Source organism: Saccopteryx leptura, chromosome 4 (genome assembly GCF_036850995.1).
Source record: "Saccopteryx leptura isolate mSacLep1 chromosome 4, mSacLep1_pri_phased_curated, whole genome shotgun sequence".
Lineage (NCBI taxonomy): Eukaryota > Metazoa > Chordata > Mammalia > Chiroptera > Emballonuridae > Saccopteryx > Saccopteryx leptura.
Genome location: NC_089506.1, coordinates 195,068,708 through 195,092,619, shown reverse-complemented (window position 1 = coordinate 195,092,619; position 23,912 = coordinate 195,068,708). Strand labels below are relative to the sequence as shown.

At 45.2% G+C, this 23,912-nt stretch overlaps 1 protein-coding gene across 3 annotated transcripts in view; it reads right to left on the bottom strand.

Annotated features, from left to right (window-relative positions):
- Nucleotides 1–22,424, bottom strand: part of AUTS2 (activator of transcription and developmental regulator AUTS2) — a 1,175,598-nt gene extending 1,153,174 nt beyond the window's left edge. For all 3 annotated transcript variants that reach the window (XM_066382453.1, XM_066382455.1, XM_066382454.1), the window contains exon 1: nucleotides 20,939–22,424. In XM_066382453.1, the coding sequence (XP_066238550.1) occupies nucleotides 20,939–21,247 (309 nt within the window). In that variant the 5' untranslated portion in view covers nucleotides 21,248–22,424. The remainder of the gene's footprint in view (nucleotides 1–20,938) is intronic.
- Nucleotides 22,425–23,912: the final 1,488 nt, after the last annotated feature.

Sequence of the window (23,912 nt, the reverse complement as noted above, 5' to 3'; positions counted from 1 at the left end):
GGGAGGGAGGGAGGGAGGCAAGGAAGGCAAACAGGCACTTGCCCTTTTGTGAATCCTCAGAGCATGCAACACTCCAGTCTGTGGAAGCTCTTATTTCCTCTAAGTACTTCCCACTGTTAAGTAAGCCTACCAAAGACTAGAAAGATGTCCTCAAAGAGTAGGTCAGATAACCCCAGAGGCAAGCAAGTGTTAGTTTCTTAAATGCCTACCATCTCCTCCCTAGGGCAAAATCACTCAGATTCTAGCTATTTTAATTTAGTTCATCCACAGGAGTGACACAAATTAAATTTATAAATGTTTAGTTCAGTTAAAAAAAATTTAATGGAAGCAATACAGTGCAGTGGGAAAAGCAATGACCTATATATTAGGAAACCTGGGTAGTGCATTCCTGTCCTGCCACTAACTCACAAGGTCAGACGGAACAGTTATATAACATCATTTTCTAGATCTGTTTCCTATAATAAGGTGACAGCCTAAGGGTGTGTTATCGCCTCTGAAAACACCCACAGAAGGGGAAGGGATTAAGAAAGATTTGAAACCCCACTGAAACAATATTACAATAAAATTCTTAAGCAAATATTTAGTTCTCTGATGCAGTGGTTTCAAGTCAGGCTCTGAAGCCAGTTTGTAGGGGCTCCACCACTTACGTGCTGTGTGACCTGTGGCATAAACTCGGCCGCTGCTTCCTCTCCTATAGAACGGAACTCGGCACCTACCCTCATAGGACCATCATCTGAGGTTACAATGAGTTGATTTAAGCAATCAGAACAGTACCTGGGCACAGAGCAAGCACCACATAAATGCTAGTTATTATCATCATCAAATACATCAACACTGAGCTGATGGTAGAGACAAGGTGGACAATTAAGTATTTTCGTTTTTTCTAATCAGAGGAGAAACAAAGAGATCTTTGTTTCCATGCACTCTTCTCTCCTGTGAACCCTGAGAGGTCCCTGCCCTTATTCCTAAACCTGTCAATTTGAGGAGGTACACAAGTACTAGACTCTATTCGTCTGCACACACAGTCCCAGGACCTACAGAATTCCAAACCCATCAATAAACCCTAACCTGGAAAAAGAAAGTGTTCTCATCCTTTGAAAAACAGTAACCAAAAAATTTCATATCCGACCTACCTTTTGACACCCTGGTGTCAAAATCCATATTAGAAATCCCGAAACTGATAAAAGCATCAATTCTTGCTTCACTATTATTTTAGAGGAGCCTTTCTAAAGAGCTCACAGGTATTAAGAATTTTTTACACGATGGGATTTCTTTTTCCCTCTTTGGTCAACAACCATCCTGATGAAGGTGCTCATCCCGCAGGGAACCTCTGTCACCCACTGCTGTCTTCCTCCACTTCACCCAAAAGCTTTCAGATTTCTATTTCATTATTGTTTTCCCTCCAACTTTCCATTTTTCTCCCCACAATCCATTTTATTGATTGACTGCAAGCACTGTCTCTAATGCATTCCCTGTATTTGGGGACCCAATGGCATTCACCAGTGTCCAATTCCCTGACTGCCGCGTTAGACTGTGACAGATCTGAGCTTCACTTCTGATTACCTCTTCCCAGTGAAAGTAACCCAATCGCCTGGCCCAGTGTGCAGCCCTCGAAGTGAGCTTCCCCGTCTGCCTTCCTTTCCCTCAAATTTATGAGCACGCGGGCAGACGGGGGCTTCCACCTGACGCAGAAAGAGAAGCAAGTATCGTTATTTCTCCAGCATCCTCCCTGAGCCTGAACCTTAAGCTGTACATCTATTTCATTCTCATCATGTTAAGCTGATTAACTAATAAAATAAAATTTACCTAATTCCAAAATTCCCTGCAAACTTTAATGTCCCAGCATTTATCCTCTCTTGAAGAAATATGTATATTCATGAAAGCATCTGTAATTGAACATCCTCAGCATCAGGCATGTAATTTAAGTCAAATTAGGCAAAAAATATATATATATATATATAAAAACCAACAACAAAATGCTTCCTACCTGCTAACTGGTCCCGTTAGAGCTCTTCTAGGGTAGGGTTACAGTTTCACCACACCTTTCTCTGTTAGACACACCAAAGAACGCTGCGGCACGAGAATGCCACGGCCCCCCTGCCGTACCAATGCCGTTCCTTGAAGCCAGGAGTGCTGTTTGCCCCGTGCCTAGAACAGTGCCTGGCACACAGAGAAAACTCCAGAACCATTTCCTGAATGGATGACTGGGTGGGAGAGGTGTGGGTGCCCCGGGGAGCTAAGGCCCACAGGAGATAACTAGTCCCCACATAATCGAGAGTTGGCAGTACTTCTGAAAGATGTCAGGGACTCAGATGTATCCACAAAGAACTGGCCACTCTAGTGATGGGGCACATCTCACTGAGAAAGCTGTGACTGGCCAAAAGGCCTTCAACTGCCATCTAACAGCTCAGAGCCTTCCAGATTCATGCGACTCGAGGGTTTCAAAATGAACCCCCTACGTTCCCACTGACTTCTGAGATAATTTTATAATAACCTTCAGCTCATCCCAAACACTTTCAACAGTTCTCGGTCCCCTTTCTAATGCCTCATTCCTGGTCTCCAAACTACTTTGCAGCAAAACAGTAGGTAAAAGTATCTCAGGTCTGTCCCAGTGGGGGTGGGGAGGAAGACATAGCCATCAGGAGAGAAGTGCCCAGGGACATTACCCTTCAGCCCCTTGCAGAGCAGACCACAGAAAATGCTAACAGAGAAAATGAAAAATAAAGGCTGGGAGTACAGCTCACTAATTACATGGCTTGGCTGGGTATCTGAAAAAAACCGACACACCCTCCTCCAGAAAGAGGGTCTATGTGCCCTGACTGCACAACAGAACCCCCTGGGGAGCTTCTAAAAGTTCTGATGGTTGGGGTGGGGGCTTCCTCCACCCTCCCTTGGGCAGGGGGACTTTTCTGAAGCTCCCCAGAGGTTCTTCTGTGCGGCCAACTTTGAGAATCCCCTGCTCTAGAGCTTACAGTTGGCTCGCTTCCTCTTCAGATAGTACACACTAAAAATAGCCCCCCGTTTTAAGAAAAGTATGGTGAAGTGCTACGGTTTGTTCAGCCAGAGGTGGGTCCACGGGTGTTGGTCATGTTCTGTTTTATACTATCCCGTGTTTACAAAATATTTCATCGTCCTATATACACACAGTTTTACACAAACGTATTTCAAGGCCGGCTCGTCATATATATCGGTCCTCAAAAGCACAATGGTAAAAAGATGGTTACACGTTCCCAAGGAGCCTAGCCACTGCTACCATGCGGGGCTTCTACTGAACCGGCGGGGGGGGGGGGGGGGGGGCACATAGCAAGACCAACTTAATTAGGTCTGCTGACTTGAAAACACTGGCCTGAATTTTACAACACTTTACAGTGCAGGTCTTGAAAAATGCTCCAGTCAAACTTAGTTTGGAAAGACCAAAAGGCATCTGTTTAACCAGCAATGCACCTCGAGCCAGGCTGTCTGTGAAAACCGTTCTACAATCCACCACAGAAGTAGGTTATAACAAGACAGTATGACTCCCAAGGCCTAGCTCTAGAACCGCCTTAAAATGGAGGTGGGAGAGCATCCTGCAATGAAAGCTTATCCAGAAACAAGCCCTTCCTACCCCTCTTCATCCAGGAGGCAGTGCAGGCCCTGAAGCCAGACAGTCTGGGCTCAAATCCCGGCTCAAGAACTTTCTAGCTACATGACCACAGAAAAAACTATTTAAGTTCTCTGAACCTCAGTTTCCTCATGTCTAAAATGAGAGTGGCAATGTTACCTACTTAACAAGGCTGTCATGAGGGCTAAATGTGACAATGCTCTGAGCACAGTAGCTATCACACGCAATGAGCCTTGGTGAATGTTAGCCATTATCACCGTTGCTGCTGTCGTGCTTGTCATTAAAATTATTACCAAATGGTGGTAGATTACGGCACTGAAAACGAAGCTAGTTCCCAATTTGTGGTTACTGAGCACTGGAATTCTGTATACGCTTGAAGCACATCTTTTGGGAGAACTATACCCATAAACAGGAAAGGAGAAACAAATCTTCTGTCTCCAAAGGCCTGGAATGGTGGCAGCGAGCTACAGTGGGGAGCTCTCATTCAAGAACGTAACACGTAAGTCCTAGATCAAGTCTTGTTTTACCACCAGCCAGGTGATCTTGGGGAAATTCAAAGACTTTTTCTGTTGCAAAGTAAGGGACTTGGAGAGTTGTTTCCAGCTGTTTTTAGATTTCTCAAATTGCTGGGGTTTAAAAAAGTCCCTCCAGGCCATCGCCCACCTTTGCCCTCTCCTCCTCACTGGATAGCTGGATAGGTCTATTCTACCCATCGTGGCCTGGGAGGAACGAGGGACGGTCACTCACACACCAAGCCACTCCTTCCTCAAAGCCTTCACACGTGCTCTTCCCTTCCTTGAAGACTCTGTTCTGGTCAACCACATTCTGTGATTCCTTAGTTCCTTCAGGGTTCTGCTCAACCATCACCTGCAGAGAGGCCTCACCTAAGAGAACCTCTATAAAATCACACATACGCTAAAGGAGAAAAAGACAGCTCACACTGGTGTCATGAGTTTGTGTCAAGATGACCCAATAAACTTGAAAAGCAAAAACAAAAAAAAAACAAAAAAAAATTGCACATTTGCATATACATTAGATCCCACTATCATACCTACTTTTAAAACCTGTCATGGCCCTGGCCAGCTGGCTCAGCGGTGCAGCAGCAGCCTGGAGTGTGGAAGTCCCAGGTTTGATTCTCAGTCAGAGCACACAGGAGAAACAACCAACTGCTTCTCCATTCCCCCTTCTCTCTCCTTCTCTCTCTCTCTCTCTCTCTCTCTCTCTCTCTCTCTCTCTCCCCCTCTCCTGCAGCCATGGCTCAGTTGAAGCAAGTTGGCTCCGGGCACTGAGGATGTCTCCATGGCCTCGCCTCAGGTGCTAGCATACCTTGGTTGCCAAACAATGGAGCAATAGCCCTAGATGGGCAGAGCATCGCCCTGTAGGGGGCTTGCCCAATTGATCCCCATCAGGACGCATGTGGGAGTCTGTCTCTCTGCCTCCCTGCCTCTCAATAATAATAATAAAGCCATCAGCACCCCAAATATTATGTATTTGCTTATCATTCACAGTATGTCCTCTACCCCTAATAGAATAATACAGTGTGTCCGTAAAGTCATGGTGCACTTTTGACCGGTCACAAGAAAGCAACAAAAGACGATAGAAATGTGAAATCTGCACCAAATAAAAGGAAAACCCTCCCAGTTTCTGTAGGATGATGTGGCAGCATGTGCGCATGCGCAGATGATGACGTAACACCGTGTATACAGTGGAGCAGCCCACGGCCATGCCAGTCAAGATGTGGACGGTACAGAGGAAAGTTCAGTGTGTTCTGTGGCTCGCTAAATTCGAATCCGTGACCAAAGTGCAACGTGAATATCGGCACGTATATAACGAAGCGCCACCACATAGGAATAGCATTACTTGGTGGGATAAGCAGTTGAAGGAAACCGGCAGTTTGGTGGAGAAACCCCGTTTTGGTAGGCCATCAGTCAGTGATGAGTCTGTAGAGGCTATACGGGATAGTTACCTAAGGAGCCCTAAAAAATCTGTGCGTGAGCCCACATCGAACTGCACTGAATACGTATGAAACTGGGAGAGTTTTCCTTTTATTTGGTGCAGATTTCACATTTCTATCGTCTTTTGTTGCTTCCCTGTGACCGGTCAAAAGTGCACCAGGCCTTTATGGACACACTGTATAAACTCCAACAAAGCAGATCTCTATTTCTCTTATTCACTACTGCATCCTCTGTACCTCGCACATAGAAACAATTAGTAAATATTTCTTGAATGAAAAAATAAAACAATCCAGATTCCTTTTCCTTCCCACAAAAACTCATCCTTATACATACAACAGGTAAAGGTGGTGCTCTGGTCAACTGACTCAAATGTCCCTGAGTTAAACCACCGCCCAATGATTTCCAAAGACCTTTCTTGCTGAGAAAATCTCCAAGTCCATGTTATTTCTGTTAGACTCTAATGTTAAATTTGATGAATGTCTTTCCATTCTGTAATTTCACTTAACTATTCACTGGCAGTTGCATCAAATTCCCTGAAAACTCAAAGCATACCACGTCTCAGAACTGCTGCACCCCTAAAACTGTATCCACAACCACACAGCAGGCATGTCTGGATGGGGGGGATCCAACTCCATGAGGCAGATGGAAGGGCGTCTCCTTCCATGCCCTGTCACACGGTCCCTGGGCCTTTGGAACCTACCGCTGAGCCTGTGGGCTGCAAAAATATCACCACTTTAATGGGGCAAGGAAGAAGGATGGTGGACTCGGGACCTATGTGGAGACAGATGTGATACAACGATGTATATGAACTTGAGCAATATGACAGCCAACCAGAGGCGTCCTGACTCCAATACTTACTCACTTTTTACTTCTCAACAACCTCCTGGCTTAGCCTACTTTGGACTTACATTCAGGAAAACAGCGGTTGAAGAATAACCCGAGAGAACTCTGCACAAGGCATGCGCAGTTGGAAGAAACACCCCAGAGGAGCCTCCTAGCTACAATATCGTGATGAAGTCTTATGCACAGCTAAAAGGCTCCCTCAAAACTGCAGGGAAGGTACGACACATACTCCGCGAACGAGTAAATAGGACCTTTGCAAATCTTCATCATCCGGTCTAGCAGTGCTGAACTAAGCAAGAGTTATCGATTGAAAGCATGCATAGTGAACCATCCTCTAACACTGTAATCCAACCCTTAAACTAAAGACAGTTTAATGCCTCTGCATGTCCATATGTTTTCTAATGACGTCTTTGCTGTCAGCGTGCTACAGGAGTGCTTCTTGGAAGATGGAAGCAATGACAAAGCACATCACTGGGAAGGCAATTATATGCAGTACTAAGCATTTTACAATGACCATATGGGCTGTATTTCAACAGTGTAATTTCCAAATCAGCCTGAGCATACATATTTCTCTGTCCTTAATCCTGGTACACCATATTAAATGAAGTAAGAGTATTGAAGAAATATGGGAAGCAGATGTAGAAATCTACAAGAGTGTTAAAGAAACCTTCATCTGTAAACAGTAAACAGAGGGTACCAGCCTCCTAGAGGTAAAGAACACCAGGAAAAGTGAAAGAAATACACAGTTTCTTCCTAAGTATTTACAATCTGAGACAGACCCTAGAAGTAATACAGAACTCATATTTTACAAATACATAAAATTCAAGTATAAGAAGATCCTTTTTAAAACCCTGTACTTAAAGGTGTGGTTCCTATTACACTAGATTTTTTATAGTGATAGTTAAATTTCAAAGGACATGCTTTGACTGGGGTCTCCCTACAATCACAAACTCGGGTAAAAACTGAAATCGACACTGTTTCCCTTCTGGATGAGCAGAAGGAGAGCCGTGCTCCCGGAGGCAGCTGGAAGACAGAAGCAAACTACAGGTCTCAGAGCAGGACGGCTCGTTCCAGGAAGAAACTGCCTCCTCTCCTCAAACTGAGAGAGGCTTTTCAGAGAAGTGTTTGACTGATCTTCCTGTTCAGCCAGGTCTTCCAAATTTTCAGGCCCAATGAGGGTTCTCATATTCTCTCTCTCTCTCTCTCTCTCTCTTCGTGTGTGTGTGTGTGTGTGTGTGTGTGTGTGTGTGTGTGTGATACTACTCTCAAGGGAAGGTCATCAGCCAGGTCTGAATCCTGAATCCTAGAAGACAAACTGTGTGGAGGCCCATCTTGGCCCAGAAGGGATGAAAATATAGTACTCTAATGACAGTTGGGATTTCCATAAAAAACAAATCTAACAGCCCCATTCATTAGCATACTCTTTGTAAGGTGCAGTGGGGCTGGGGGGTGGGGGGGAAGAACAATTTGCAAATGTACTTAGAATAATAAAAGGAAGCAATAACAGAAAAAAAGACAGCACCCTCGGTCAACAGGTATCTTCAAGAAGCAGATTAAAGAAAAGTGAAAAACTATTTAGCATGGCCTTTCAAGACGAAGAATGAAAACTCTCTTCATTAAAGAACAAAAACAAAACACTAGCATAAAGGTCTGTTTTATGTGGATTAGGTTGCCAAAAGAAATGCCACTTCCTAGAAGAGTTCAAAGTCAGACAAGACAAAATACAGAGGAATCTATCCTACAAAATAAGCTTATACCCACAGTGACCTGTTGAACGAGCGCCAGTCCCTTCTTCTCCAGTTTTACACTTCAGTTCCAAGGGGCCCTGGTAAAAAGTTGGTGAGATTACATACCTGAGGGCTGTAGTATAGGAACTGGCAAACAGCAACCCCTAAAAGTAGGAGCCTGACCTTGTTTCTGACAAAGGCTTCAAATCTACCCAAGCGATGGGACCTGGGAAAAGGTCGGATTCTAACACAGGAACAAGCAGTGAAAGACACAGAGAGAAAAAGAAAAACCAACAATAAACAAGCTACAGAAGTCGTGTAGGAGTGGCAACCACCTACTAGAAGCTCCAGCTTTTAAAAAGAAACAAAGAACTTCCCAAAGATGATGAGGTTCGTTCCCCTCCCTAAAGTCTTATTATTACACCTAAAAAAAAAAAATCCTTTGTAACCAAGACAATTTTCAGCAGCAACAAGGAACAAATGTGCTCTTCCAGAGACCCACTTGGGACTCTCTCACAAAATAAACCTGTATTAAAAAAAAGAAAGAAAGAAAGTGGAAGGGGGTGAGGGGCACAGCTCTCAGGTCAGCAGAAACCGTGCATTCCCCCCCACCTCATGCTAACATGACAGTGGGCAAGCGGACTTGACCTCTCTGAGGTTCAGTGTCTTCAACTGTAAAACAGGGATATCATTCGTCTTCTCACGGGGTAGCACAAATGAGTACAAAATTCCCAGCACAATACTTGGCACAGAGATAGTGCTCAGTAAGCAGTCGCTCCCTTTTCAAATATGTCCTCTTCCTGTCATTTTTGTGGAAGCTGACTGGAAGTCAGTTTGTCAACAAAATATTTTTTGTGAAGCACGGACTGAGTACTCACGACACATGGATACTGAGCAAAGGAAGCAACTATTCTGAGAGCCCCAAATATCCCAAGAAAAATGTATGCCAGGAGAATACAGAGGCAAAAAGTAGAGAACAGAGGGAAATAAAATACGCGAGAAATACAGGAAGAAAACTGGCTTTTCCAAGGTTCCAATCATACTCCCAAGTGACACGCAATAAGCCATTACTGAGCATATAACAGACCAAGAGCATATAACAGACACACAATAAGCCATTACAGAGCATATAATAGCACTTGAACTTCCCACCAGATCCCAAATAAAACAGAGTACACTCTGTCATGGTCAACAGTTCAAAAACTCCTTGAGGCTGGCCCCAAGATCTCAATCCACGGAAAAAATCATTCTAGGAAGACAAGATACTCAGAACGCTAAGAAATAAAGCATTTGTCTGACCTACTCCACATCACAGCAGTAAGACTACCAATAAATGCTATTATTATCTGTGATTCTAGAAACAAACCACCTGCAGAGAAAATTAATTCTGGGTGGAAATACAGATAAATACAGATAAAAGGATGGCTTTACTGCATAGGTTTTGAAGTCTGAATGACTCAAAGTAGAAAGCCACACTGCTGAAACATTGTACCAAGTTTAAAAAGTGGTCAAGGGAGCTAGCTAGAAGCTGTGTTAAACATAGTTCTTGATACTTTCAGGCATCCTACGAAACTACTGTTTTTTAAAACATAGGAAATATTTGTCATCACATTACACTTCAATATTTTAAAACACCTGTAGTCTTTCAAGTGGAGGTGACCGGGAACAATCTGATCCATTTCTATTTTAGACTAACAAAACTAATGTTAAGGCAACACAACTGTCTAACTAACACAGCAGGTTTCAACATTCAGGTGTGAAATCGTACCTCCCAGCTCACAGGCTGGATTATCCCCCTGCCTCTCGCCTGTAATTATCATTTGCTCTCTCCTCAGGTGGCTCTTAGCCACTATCTAACCCCCCAGGCTCACATCTGGAAATACAAACTCCCTCGGGGGCCTCCCGAGCTGTGGGGGTGAGAGGGAGGACAAAAACAAAAACTCCGTGCTGGCACAGACAACTTCTGAAAATATCTTCTCCCACACACATCGGAAGAGCAATCTGACAAAATTAAAACACCCTTATGTCACAATGATTCACGGTAAGTATTTTTCAAATAAAAAGAGTAAATTTACTTCATAGTTCCTGCAGAGGCCAGCATCTTCCATTAAGGCCAATTCCAAAAATTTAGCAAAGGCTCTTTCATCAGTTGAGAGGACATAATTAAACGTTTTGATTAAAAGCATTTTCCTCCCCTGGTTAACAAGATATAACAGATGTCACCTACTTCCCTAATAACAATACGGCCCTGCACTTGGCATCTTTACAATTTTAAAACTGAACTGTCGTATAGAAAAATTATAGCTAGGGTGTCTCTGTACAATCATGACTCTGAAGTGGTTACGACATGCCTGGACTCCCCAATGGAACAGAAATGGAAATCATATTCCATATTCATAGCCACAAGCAGCACGCACTTGAAGACCAACCTCTGAAATCTGAATGATGCAGGCTTATTCAAATCACCACCAATTATTCCTGGAAGCACAGACCAAGTGAGGAATGAAATCTGAACAGAAAATGCAAATCTCACAGTCACTTTCTTCCAGGAGCACAGGGAACACATGCAGGAAAAAAAAAGTGTTTTGGGAAAAGCAATGTTCATCTAAATAGACCCATTCTACCAAATCCCAACTTCCCTGCAGGGAGAAAGCCTACTATACTTGACTTTAGGGAGAAAAAAAAAAAAGGCTCCTGTTTTTTAGAGTAAGATTCTCCTGGTGCATTTGTTCCAATTTACAAAAATTCAGTTGACACCAATTTTGTTAACATACCAGTCCAGAGTTTAACTGGAGATAGGCCTGGCGTTTTTAAATGGGCGGCAGCCTCTCTGATTGAAGTTCAACTCAAAACATCCTGGTTTAACAACTCCATTAATGACATTAAGCACAGATCTAAAGATTACTCAGCCCCTTTGTCGGTCGCATGTGTTATTTATAGGAGAGTATATCAATCATGTCTTCCCTTTATTATTTCCTACTTTCTGGTCCTAAGCTATTTGGTCTGCCAAATTAATACATTCTATTGCTGCTGCAAATCTAAACAATGCTTGATAAAAGATTAATACAATAGTTGGGTTCTCTGCAACCACATACACACCCAGGGACATTCATCAATGACTTCATTTGCATATCTGGCTGAATGCCCCCTGCAGCAAATATGTAAAGCACAATGCTCAGGTATCGGGTTTTACGGTCTGCACTTAATTCAGGGTGTCAATCTGCTTCTGTTTTAATTACAACCATCTTGATATGTTATTACAATCTTATGAGAACTTCTTTTCGTTATATGAATGACTAAATATATGACAAACAGTTGTCATAAATTTTCTGGTTCGGCAATAAAGAGGCAAGATGGCTAACCAACACATCATGTGGATTTAATGGTTGGAGTGTTTCTTCTTCAGAAGAAAGTTTGGTTGAGTCTTCAACTCCACCATATGACAAAGTTCACTTGTTTCAAACGTTCTGCTGACAAACTTGTTATATTGCTCTGGGTTTCTCTAAACTGCCAGGCTGAAGAAAATATTTTATCCAAAAAAAAAAAAAAAGATGTTAAAATTTTAAGTTGGTCTCATTAAGGTCATTTTATATACAAATAGTTACTTTATCTTTCCATTGTATATTCAAAGATGAGAAATCCTCGTCTCATCACCCGAATAATGTTTGCTTCTACATCCTCATTCTGGGAAGTGGGGTGAGGGCAGGGTGTTAAAATTTGTAGAATACTTGGAACCTATACAGTCATGGGAGCTTATTCTCACTTGCAGTATTATATTTGTTTGTTTAAAAACAACTCCTTCCAACATGTCCAAGTGCTTGGGAATCTCAGCACTAAGGAGAAGCAGACAGTCTCCTGGTTTCGCAGGATAATAGTGAGAGTCTCTAACACCCAGTGTGATCTTGAGCAGATGAATTAACCCCTCTGGGCTGTGTTTTCATTTGCAAAATAAGAGGTGGAACTACATCCCGAAGGACAACATCTGTGCTTAGAAAGCACATCAATCAACAATGGCTGGAGTAAGATCAAAAGACTACTCTGAAAAAAGTTGAGGTCCTAACCTTAAGAAACACCTCCTAAAGGTGCCCTGCACATTACATTATGCTCAGAACTGTAATTTTCACAAGTAATCAAATTGATTACCTGGTAAGAAATGAGAAAGGAGAAAACTGCAATACATAGCAATGCAATAACAAGAACAAATAACAGCAAGACAATAACAAATGCTTGTTTCCTCTTTGGCCCCAGTGAAAGTATAATTTCACTTTAATTACATAAAATCATCTTAGAACAGCACAATCCAGGACCTTCTTTATTTTTTTCCAACTGAACATGCACAGTTCATGGTTCAAAATGGGTGAAATACTGGGATTTCTAGTGTGTGACTAAAAAAACAAGTAATAATCTAATATTCAAACTATTGTTTCATCTACATCCTCATTCACATACTTTTTTTTTTCTTAACTTTTAACTATGGAACACTACTCACTGAGTAAGCTTTAGCCAGTAGGTATAGCTGAACAGAGACCCTAGCAAACAACAACAACAAAAAGTCTACCTCAGTATAACTTCTGAGGGATAATTGCAATACTGGATTCTTTTAATGCCTCTTTTCAAGCTGTACAATATTGCTACTGTCAGAAACTTTGCAGAAACCTTAAATGAGGCTGGCAGGTTAATACTGTGCTGCTGTGGATGACAAGTGTGGGGACAACAAGGAAAAAGACATCCCTCGGGTACCATCACAATCTGACCTTGGCATTGACTTAAACCCTGTCTCAGATTCAGAATGTTGCTGCAGTCTGAAAGTATCAGATTTCAGCCATATCACCAAGAAGCATGATTTGTCTCCACAGGCTGTGTTCTGAATCAAGCCCAGATCATTTCAAAATGTCCCAGTTAATAGCGATCATACAATTTGAAGGTTTTCTGACAAAAATAAATCCCAACCTAAATTAGCTATTGTCCATAACTTAACAAACCGTGGGCTTTCCCCTCTCCTCTTGTGACTCCATTTTACCACCCTTGGAGTTTCCAGGGCTCTGAAGGTGCCAAGGAGGTGTGGCAACTTGAGGTATAGTGACAAACCAAAATGATAGTAAAGTAAAGAACACACAAAGAAACAAAAAAGAAACATTTGTATGTACTTCGTGACATTTGTCAGGCAAACCCTAACTAGAGGTCGGTATGAAGGAGCAATCTGAATGATGAGCTATAACAACTCAGAAAACTGTGGCAAGCAATTTACTAACATCAGTCCCTCCCTCAAACACTGTCCAAGTTCAAACAACGGCAATTTGAAATGTTTAAGTTTACACATTTCATTCACAAATTCCTAAATCCATTACCTTTTATTAACTGCATTAATAATTTTAATAGCTCTCCCTCAGTAAAAGGAAGAGAGGGGAAAAGAAGGGAGGACAGGTGGGAGGAGGGAGGGAGGGAGAAAGGCAGGCAGGCAGTGGGTGAGAGGGAATCTAACAGGATTCTGAGATGAAACTGCCAACTACACTAGTATGTGACAAACACCTGCAAAGAAGGCAGCAATCCACATAATTTCAAGCTACAGGTCCCCCTGCAAAGGCTGGAAACAGAGACCTGAAAAGGACTAAGAAATAGCAGTCTGTACTTGCCTAGTCTCTTCCCAAGTAAGCAAAGGACACCAGACTATGTGAAATCCATGCCTCCCCTCCTCAATTACTAACAGCATAAAGAGGGCCTATTCTTTGGCTCTTACAATACCTATTGACCTCACACCCCTTAGTCTCTAGGCTTGTAAGAAGAGATAAAGGAAGATCCCAGCTACAATCTGGAAGAAAGAAGACAAACTCAGGGTCTCATCAGCCTTGAATTCTATGCCCCTCTTCTAGGAATAAAAAATTGGCATTCATCTATAGAGCAGGTACAGATTATGTGAGAAACCCAGTTCTGACCCAGCTAATAATGTCTCTACATTGCTTTGGACTCTCTCCTATTTGGGATCCACCAAATTAATTCCTATCTTGCTCTTCCAAATTCAGTCCACCGGAGTTTTCAAATCTCCCTCATTTTTTCAGGACTTTATCAAATGAATAGCAGCTCTCCCATTACCAACTTCTTCTTCCTCTCGCTACAGAATACTGGGTTTAATCCTGACCCTGAAAAAAAGTGTTGTTTCTTGTAGAAAAAAAAAAAAAGTCATAAGGCACTTTCACAAAGTTGGGCTACATTAGACCCTACATACAGCATAGGTGTAAAATAAAATATAATATAAAGCCACTAACCCCCCCATCTCCCACCCTCTGCATGTGGACACACACACACAATCAAGAGGTGCTAGAAGCCCAAGCCCCAGTTAGCTCAGTCTGTTAGAGCATTGTGCTGAGATACCAAGGTGGTAGGTTTGTTCCTGGTCAGGGTGTATCTGGGAAGAGACCAATGAATGCACAATTAAGTGGAACAACAAATGAATAACTCCCCCACACACACACACACACACACACGCCATCTCTCTAAAAGCAAGCAAAAAAAAAAAAAAAGTGCTATGGACCTTCTGTCCAAAAGGTTTCCAATTCTTACAGCCATTGAGACCTAAATGATTCTTTAACTGCTGGCCTTAACCGTTATTTTTTCAGCTTAGGGACCTTATTTCTAACCCTAACATTCTCTTAAACTAAATAATCGTTATTTATTTTTGACAGCATATAGAACTGTTGTACAAAGTCTCAGAATCTCTTCATCACCCTTAGTGATCCTTGAATCACGTTGAATGCCTGTTTGTTTGTTTTAACCCTTCTCAACTGTGAAAGCCAGAGACCATTCTCAGGAAGGATGAAAGCTAGTCACTAACTTTGGGATTCATTTTTCTCAATATACTGGTTCATTTATATCCTGTCTACTTCCAACAAAGAGCTAAAGGTAGTTAATCTCAACAACTAACACAAGCTGCATGGAATCACCCTATCACAATCTTCAACTTCATCTCACATAAATACTCATGAAGTGATCTCTGCCTTGTACAGTAAAATACTGAAATTCAGTACACACAGTAAATACTTGAATTCATAACCAAGCACATTATTCACACTCATCCTTTTCTACAAACCTTCTCCTCACCTACCTCAGGTCCTAAAGCTACGCACACTTTCAGAAGTGAAATGCTGGAACTGACCCATTTACTCAGCAATCCCATCCTGAATTTCCCAAGGAACAAAGTGATAAATGCAAAAATAAAACAAATCTCCACAGCTCTCCCTGGCTGAGTAACAGCAGAAAGGTTCTGACCTTTCTGGAACTAGCACATCCTACACAAGCGAGAAAAAGGCAGATAATCTGAAGCCTTTACTTTTAACATCAGTGTCAACCTCCTTTCTCATCCAGCCTTCTTTCCCCAGCTTGCTGAAAAGCAGAAATCCAGGAAACTAGAAGGGACTGAGAAGACAGGATAGGACATACTGGCTAGAAGCAGCCTGGTGGCATTATCACACTGAAAGAGCTATTAATGAAAATCACTGACCAATCCTTGCCTCGTGGTGGGGTTGCTAACAATCAATGACAGGGCTGACACCAGACAAGAAAAGAGAGCAGGAGGAGAAATTAACTAATCCCCATTATTACACCTTGCACTCCCCTGGCCACTACCCCTTGAGCAGCAGCCTCCACTCCAACTTCACATTTCTGTGCCTGGATTTCCAAGTTGTCCATCATCGGCCCCCTTATCCTGAACTCAGAGATCACAGAGTTCCTGGGAGGGACCTTTGAGATCATTTCTAGCATCTCCCATACTGGATTATGGATTCCAATGTCAAGAATATTAGTGTCCTGTGTTCGAATAAATTTAAGAAAAAGGGCACGTCACCTGGCTTTCTCTGAGAGTCAACACTCGCCTCTTACATAATAAAAGACAATTCTGGCAGAATAAGTGATCCCTTTAATTTTATCTAGCCCATCAAGTTCCAAAACTATTTGAGGGTAGAGCACATTTTTTTTTTTTTTTAATCTGTAACACAACCTACGAACATCTGGCAGAGCCAGGTTCCCATCCAGTACAGGCACCTCTGCTCTGAAACTACTCTAAACCTCTCAACTAATAGATTTAGAAAATCATGCTTTTAGAGAGTAACTTCCCAAGGTCACCCAAACCAGTGAGGACAGCCAGGCCTGGAACATACTTCTCCACTGGTCTCCTGACTCCCTAACAAGCAAGCACTCTTCACTTCCATAATTTTGTGCCCATTTCTATCAGCCCTTCCTTGCCCTCCAGCCCTAATCAAACAGCTCTTCTCACTCCTCTTTTTTCTGTGCTTTCTTCACTAGTCCCTCTTCTTTGAATGCCCTTCCCATCTCACCTGCCCTCCCCATCTATCCAGATCACTTCAGCCTTTTAGGCCCCATCTGCCTGGAGCCTTTCAAATATTTCAGCCAGTGGTACTCCCTGAAAGCCACTCACTGAACGCCTATTGCACTTAGTTGGTATCAGACATCTGAGTGCCTATTTCAGAATTATTTTGTAGGTGCAGGATTCCTTCATCAGCTCAACAGCACACTCCTTCAAGGCGCTACCTTATTTTAGGGTCCTCTGTGCTCTTTTTAGAGCCGTATGCGTATCAGGCACCCCACGAACACTTGCTGACTGATACAAGGGATATGATTAATGTTGTTTCTCCAAACAACTGAGGAAGTGAGATTTGACCACAATAAATTATTAGAGCCTATTAACATGGCAGACTATGAGTACGACAAATTCTGGAGGGCCTATTTTCGCTCCCGATGTGTGGAGTTTCAGGGTAAGCCCTGAAACAGAGCTAGGAAATGAAGACCACATGAACGTCTCGGTTTGGTTCTGTACCCACCAGAAATGAATCTTCCTTCATTTTCACAAGCCTGCAAAGCTCCAGCTGGCCTCCTGTCGGCTAATCCTACCAATTTCATCTCTGCCTCCCTTCATCAGTTGTACAAAAGGATGCTGCACTAAGAATCCAGTACACAACAGAGGAGGGGGAAAATAATGGATTTGCCAAGTCAAATTTTTAGCTGCAGTACTCACATGGCTTACTAATCGCAACTACACAGAGAGAAAGCCAAATAAGAACAGAAAGGCAATATTATCTGGCATATCAGGGTACACTAACAGTACCAGAACCCCAACATTTCCATGTATACTTTGTTTGCTAGAAGTCACTTTCTCTCTTTATTGAGGCATGTCATCTGGGGATATTCACTCTCAACCTATGAGTCAAAAGCCAAATAATACCATAGCCAAATGGCAATTCTGTTTCTCAGGTGCCTAATGAAAAGAACACCATGTTCAACTTTAGCCTCCTCACCTACCTTCTTATCTTCTACTATAAGACTCACATACTTGAACTTCAGGGCACAATTACTCAAGACAAGTGTCCCTGCAGAATATGAAACTACTTCAGCCAGTTTCACTGCCTATAAAGTGTGGGCTTCTCAAACTACTCCCAGAGCTTTCATCATCTTAAACAAGTGTCCAACAGCGAAAAAATAATCAACACAAAAATGCTGGTTCTCATTAGGCCAGTTTCTTACTTTTGCTCCAGCATTATTAGTAAAACCATAGCTGGACTGAAACAATTTATATCAGCACATTTCACTATGAGTTAGGAGCCTCCTTTCTAAAAGGGGAGTCAAAATCAATGTGTCCATTAACATCCAAAGTATGCTGCTCCACAGTTTGCCAGCTAGTGCTGTGGACTGGCGTAAGGTACAAGCCAACATTTCTGGTTTCTTATCACAACATCATGCTAGCAGTGGCCTCAATGTTACCTGGTGACAATTCTTTTAACTCCCAAACACAAGACACAAGAAAATAGTATGGAGGGTACTCTAAGCATCTATAATAACCCTTAACTTTTGTAAGCACTTCATGTCACATACATTTCTGTTCAAGTTCCTAGTTTAGTTGCCTGTTTCCTAACAAGCCATCACATTTCATGGTGATGGTGGAGTGAATCTTCCAAAATAAGTACACGCATAAGTTTTGTCTTCATGATCACTTCGCACATATGTTTAATCATCCAGCATGGACGCAAATATGCAGCAAACAGCTCTACCTTCGTCCACAGAAGCAGACACCCATGATGATTTTTATGCCTCCACTGTGTATTTAATCTGAGAAGTTTATTTATAGCTTTCCTACAAAAACTGGGTCTTGTAAATGTGAACACTGACAGGAAATTGGATGATATTAGAGAACTGCTATTAATATAGGTGTGATAATGGTTGTGTGTCCGTTTTGGTGTTTGTTTGGTTACATTACATTTAGAGATACGTACAGAAATACTTACATATTTCTCCTGTCACCTCTGGGAGTGGGAAATGAATAGATGAGATATAGATGAAACAAGATGAGACATGAGCTGGTATTTGCTGACCTGGGTGTTGGGTACATTGGGGTTTTTCAAATTGTTCTCTCTCCTGTTGCAAATGTTTAAATGTTTCTATTAAGTTTTTTTAAAAACTTTTAAAAAAGTTAGACCTTGTAGACCTACACACAGATATGTAAATACTATTTGGACATGAAGGTAGCATAGCATCCCGCAACCAAAATAACCTGGGTTTTGAATCTGTAATAGTAGCAGAAAAAAAGCACAGCAAGAAAAGGAATGGTCTTAATGGTACACCTTGAACTTCGCCTTCTTTAAAAATTAAGTTTTTTAAGCTCAAAAGAAACTAGAAGGATGGATTTTTCTCTCAAATGCCAAATGGACAGATGTACACATCACAAGCCCAAACAAATATTTATTTACTAAAAGTAAAAACGATCACAAACAACAGCATAAGTTACATCTACCTCCACTTGGCCTTCAAAAATGTTCATGGAAATCTGTAGACCCCTCTTGCTTGCTGAGCGGGGCCACAGGGAAGCCTAGAATAATCATACAAAAAGAAAAACCACTTGTAACCAGATTTTACAAGTACTGTCCTAAGCTATCCACAGAAAGCAATTGTAAACCAAATTCCAGGCAGCATTTTCTATTAGCATACATGCTGCTATTTCAATTCCTATCTTAAATCAAGAGAGACAGAGGGAAAGAGGTCACACTGTACAGTACCCTCCCACCTTGGCAAAGTTGAAGCCCCAGTTAGAATAATCCTAATAAGTAGTGAGCCTCAACACTCAAAACGATTGTGTAAGATCTATTTTAGCCAATAAAGCACCAGTTCTAGAATCCAGGGGTAACTGACTCAATAAATAACATCAAAATCTATGGTCACCAATACCACCAACCACCCTCTCTTCCTCCCCAACCACTGGCCACCATCCACCACCACCACCACCACCACCAGTAGCAGCAGCCCAAAAGGCAGTTCAAGTAGAAAAAAACAACCCTGACAGGAAGGCTTCCTTTTGCAAAAAAATATTTAAATCTGACACCCAAACACACATACAGAACCAGCATTCTAAAGCTGCACAGCTATTGCATGTGAGATTTGAGCTGTCATTAACAAAACTTGCATTTGATCATCTCAAACAATACCATAATAACAGCAAAAAAAAAAAAAAAAATCAAAGGGGAAAGGAAAAGTTTCCTTCAGGAACCTCTAACCACCATATCAGGTGCATGAAAGGCTAGAAACCAACTATCTTGGTTTTGTGGTTAAGAAAAGCCGGACCAACTCTGCAGAATCTCAAAGCCTTCAGTGTATGTGTGGTGGTGGGGGTGGGGAAAGGAAAGTAGGGGGAGGAAAAAAGGGGTTACATTTACAGAGCCCAATGACGCATGCCAGCACCAAACCTGACCCTTCCAGGTAAAGACAGTTTCCCCCTGGCCCATGGACAGTCTCCCTCTAACTCCCCCCACCTTCCCCAGAAGCTGGTTGGAGAACAGGAAAATGTGCATTTGAAAATCAACACTGCAGGTGTCCAAGGAATAAAGACTTACACACACACACATACACAAAGCCAATCAGAAATAAAAAAGAGAAAGCACACACATACCAAAAAAAAAAAAGAGAGAGAGAGAGAGGGACAATTGGGTGACAAGCCCTTCAGATACCAGCTAGGATTTTATTCTTTTCTCCCACCAGTCCTCCTTGGTGTACCTTTTTCTGTCCTTTAACCAAATTGCTCATGTACTTACACATGTGCGCATATATATATATATGCACAGATATTATAATTAACCCTTTCTGTAGTAGACCCCCATACGAAGACAGAAAGATATTACATCCTCTCCTCTCTGCTCTCCCCTCCTCCCTCCTTTCTCCCAACCAGGAGAAAACGCCCCCTTCCCCAGCTTCTCCAGGAAAAAAAAAGGCAGGAAGGGGGGGCAGAGAAACCACAAAACCCCATTAGTCCCCAGTCCTGAGGACACCCCAGGAAAGGTATATATATATTATATATATATATATATATACACACACACACACAGGGACATATGGCTCTGTAAAAAGCACACAGAGAACGGTCCACAGGCGCCCCAAACCCAGCAAAGAGACTTCCACCAGCCAAGAAGCCATGATTGGGGAGGGAGAGGAGGAAGGAGTAGGGGCAGAGCTATCCGTGGGGGTGGGGGGCGCATTGTTGTGATGCCTGCACCCCTTTCTCTATGCCCATCTGCTGTGGAGGGGTGCAGAGAGGGGGCGCAGGGGAAAGGCGATGAGAACGAGGAAACCAGGAGACCAGGCACGGCTTTGCGATTCCCTCCTGCTGCCTGCCTGCCCGCGCCCCCAGCTCCCCCCCAACAATAAGACCTCAGCCCAGACAGACAGACCGGCCAGAGCGCAGTGGGGGAAGCAGCAGAGCTGAGCGCAGTCGAGTGGGGTCGTGCATAAAGGGAAACCAGAGGGAGGGGGGTCCCCCTTACCTCCAGCGCTTCAAAAGTGACAAAGCTGGTCATGGCAAATCCATCAATGATGTCCTCTTCGGCCGAGGTGGACTCTCTCCGCTTCCTCCGCGGGGGTCTGGGCCGGGACGGGGCGGAGGACGGGGGCTTCCCATTGTCTTCCTTGTCCGAGCCCGACGACGAGGCGAGCGAGGGCGCCCGGGTCCGGCCGGCGCCGCCGCCGCCGGCCGCGCCAGCCCCCAGCCCGCCCCGGGAGCGCCTCTCCCGGTCTCGCTGCGACCGCGACCGCCGCTTTTTGCGGAGTCCATGGCCCCGCGTCGGGCCATCCATGGCTCTGCCGCGCCGGGGTCTCCCCGCTCGCCGCCTGCCCGCCACAGGCTCCAGCCGCGGCCACACAAAAAAATTGACACCAACCCCTCCCTCCCCCCTTCTCGCCTTCCCTCCGCCCCGAGGAGGGCGCGGGGGAGACGGCGGCCGAAAGAAGGGAGAGAGGGGAAGAAAGAGAGGAGAAAGAAAAGGGGGAAGGGGCGGAGAGAGGGAGGAGGGACGGGAGCGAGGGCGAGAGACTAGGAGCCCAAGTGCGGGGCTGCCCACCGCACGGAGGGTCGGAGATTCCCGTGAGCGGCGCCGAGCAAAGTAATGGCTGAACACACAGGTCTCCTTTAGAGGAAAAAAAAAATAACTCAGCAAGCAGGCAATAAATCAGAATAGCGGAATGCTTTGATCAAGAGACTGGGAGGCTCCGGGGAGCCCTCCCCGCGGCCATTCTCTGCCGCGCCCCCTGGCCCCCCAAAACGCCTGTCCCCCGAGTCAAAATCGGGTCCGAAAAGGTCGCGGGAAAGTGGGGGCAATGAACTTCACCCGCCCCTCGCGCAGGAAAACACCCCCGCCGCCTCTCACACACGCCTCGGAGAAAACTCACTCCCAGGCTCCCAAATTTTTAAGAAATGTATCCAGGGGAGGACAGGGCTTCCGAGCGACCTGAGAGGGATGAGACCCCCCAGAGAGGGAAGCATAATAATGAAATAATTAGGAGAGGAGAGGACGAAACTGGGAGAGGTGGAGAAGGGAGGTGGAGGAAGGGAAGGAGGATGCTGGAGCAGTTGTGGGGTTTGCTTTTCGGTCTTGTTGGGGGGAGGTGGGGGAGCTGAAAGAAGAGAAGAAGCAGACCCTGACCCTGCCACCCACCCCCTTCCTCAAAAATATTTTTTTCCAGTCCCAGAGAAGAGGTCACCCTTCCTCAAAAAAGGGAGGGGGTGAGTCCGTCGACGAGGAAAGCAGAAAGAAATCTCCAGCGGGAGAGACACCGGTGTGCCGCCGCCACCGCCTCCTGCCGCCGCCGCCGCTGCCTCTCTGCTTCGCCCAGCCCGAGGAAGAAGCGCGGCCAGAAAGCGCTGGGAACGCCGTTCTCGCCGCCGCCGCTAACGCTGCCGCCGCCGCAAGAGCCCCGAGCCGGAGGGTGCACGGCGTGTCCCCGGGCGGCTGCAGCGGGAGCCCGGGCACGGCCCCATCCTCCGCCCGCCCGCCTCGCTCAGCTCCCGCTCCTCCCCCTCCACGGCCAGCCCACCGCCGCCGCCCGCCTCTGCCCAGCCCCGCGCCTGCCTGCACGCGCGCGCGCGCGCACGCGTACCCGCCCTCCCCGCGCCTCGCTCGGCGCGCGCTCTCGCCCCCGCGGCCCCGGCCGGCTGATCACGTGGCCCACGGGCTCCCTCCCCCGCCCCCTCCCCAGTTGTAGAGTGTGTAGAAAGCAAAAGGCTGGGGGCTGGCCGAGCTCGCGAGCCCAGGGCATGCGCGCTGGGGCGGTCGGGCCTGCGCACTGGGGGCGGAGGGGAGCCGGGAGTGGGCAGCGAGGGTGCGGTGGGAGGTTTGGAGGGGGCTACCCGCGTGGGGTACGCCGTGGCCCGGCAGAGTTAGCGCGCGAGGGTGTGAAAGCCGTGAAAAGATCCCGCCAGTCGCACCGGGGACGCGTGCGGGCTGCACTACCCTATCTACTCCGCGCTTCCAGCGCCGCGCTCCCCTCTAACACCCTCCTCGGGACACTTGTCACTCGACCCCCTACCCCAGGTCCTCCGGAAGCGCCCGCGCCGCCCTCTAGGGAGGCTCCCGAAGTTTTCTCCGTGGGCGACCTACACAGCGAGGGAAGAAGAGGTTTCAGAGAAAGGCTATAAGGGGGCTTCCCTGGGAGGGGGCCGCGACTGGTGGCGACAGATGGGGGAGCGGGTGCCAAAGCGCAGGCCTCTCCTCCACTGGGGGGCACTGGGAGGCCCCACAGTCAGAGTTGAAAACTTTTCTCCCACGTGGTAGCACACGCGTGGCCGAGAGACCCCGCACCCTGATGACCTCTGGAGCCTTCTCGTCTTGAAACGGGGTCCATTAGGACGCGCGGGCGACTACCAAGCAGGCAGCGGGAGGTGGGGCGCCAAACTTGAACCTCGGCAGCCGCCGCAGGCGAGAGGCGGGCTGGAGGGACCGAGACAGCCCTGGACACAGGACTAGTTAGACCTGCAAAACGCAGTCCCCGCCACGGCGGGCTACCCTGAACTTGGATGAGGAGAGGGGTCTTTCAGGCTTTTCCTATCACTGCCCCTCCCCTCTCCGCAATGTAGCTAATGCTTACGAAAAGTTGTACTAAAAAGCTTACTTACTGCAGCCCGAAATCGAACAAAAGCGACTAGCCTGTCTTGGTAAAAATAGCTGTGCGTTTTTCAGGGCACTGGAATTTATTTACTCAGAGCAGAAAGACACCCAACAGCCTTTTCTCTCCAGCCGGTTAGATACCCAGTTCACTTTCTATCCAGGCACATAAACGCTGCCACACATCACCCCTTACCCTAGTAACACACGCTTAGGGAGGAAGAAAAGGAAAATGTACTGACATTTCTTAATTGCTCACAATGGGCCAGCCACCATACCAGACCCTTGCAAATGACTTCTCTATAGAATCTAAATGTGCACTTTAAAAAAAAATATTATTATCATTACTGAAAGGGGATGG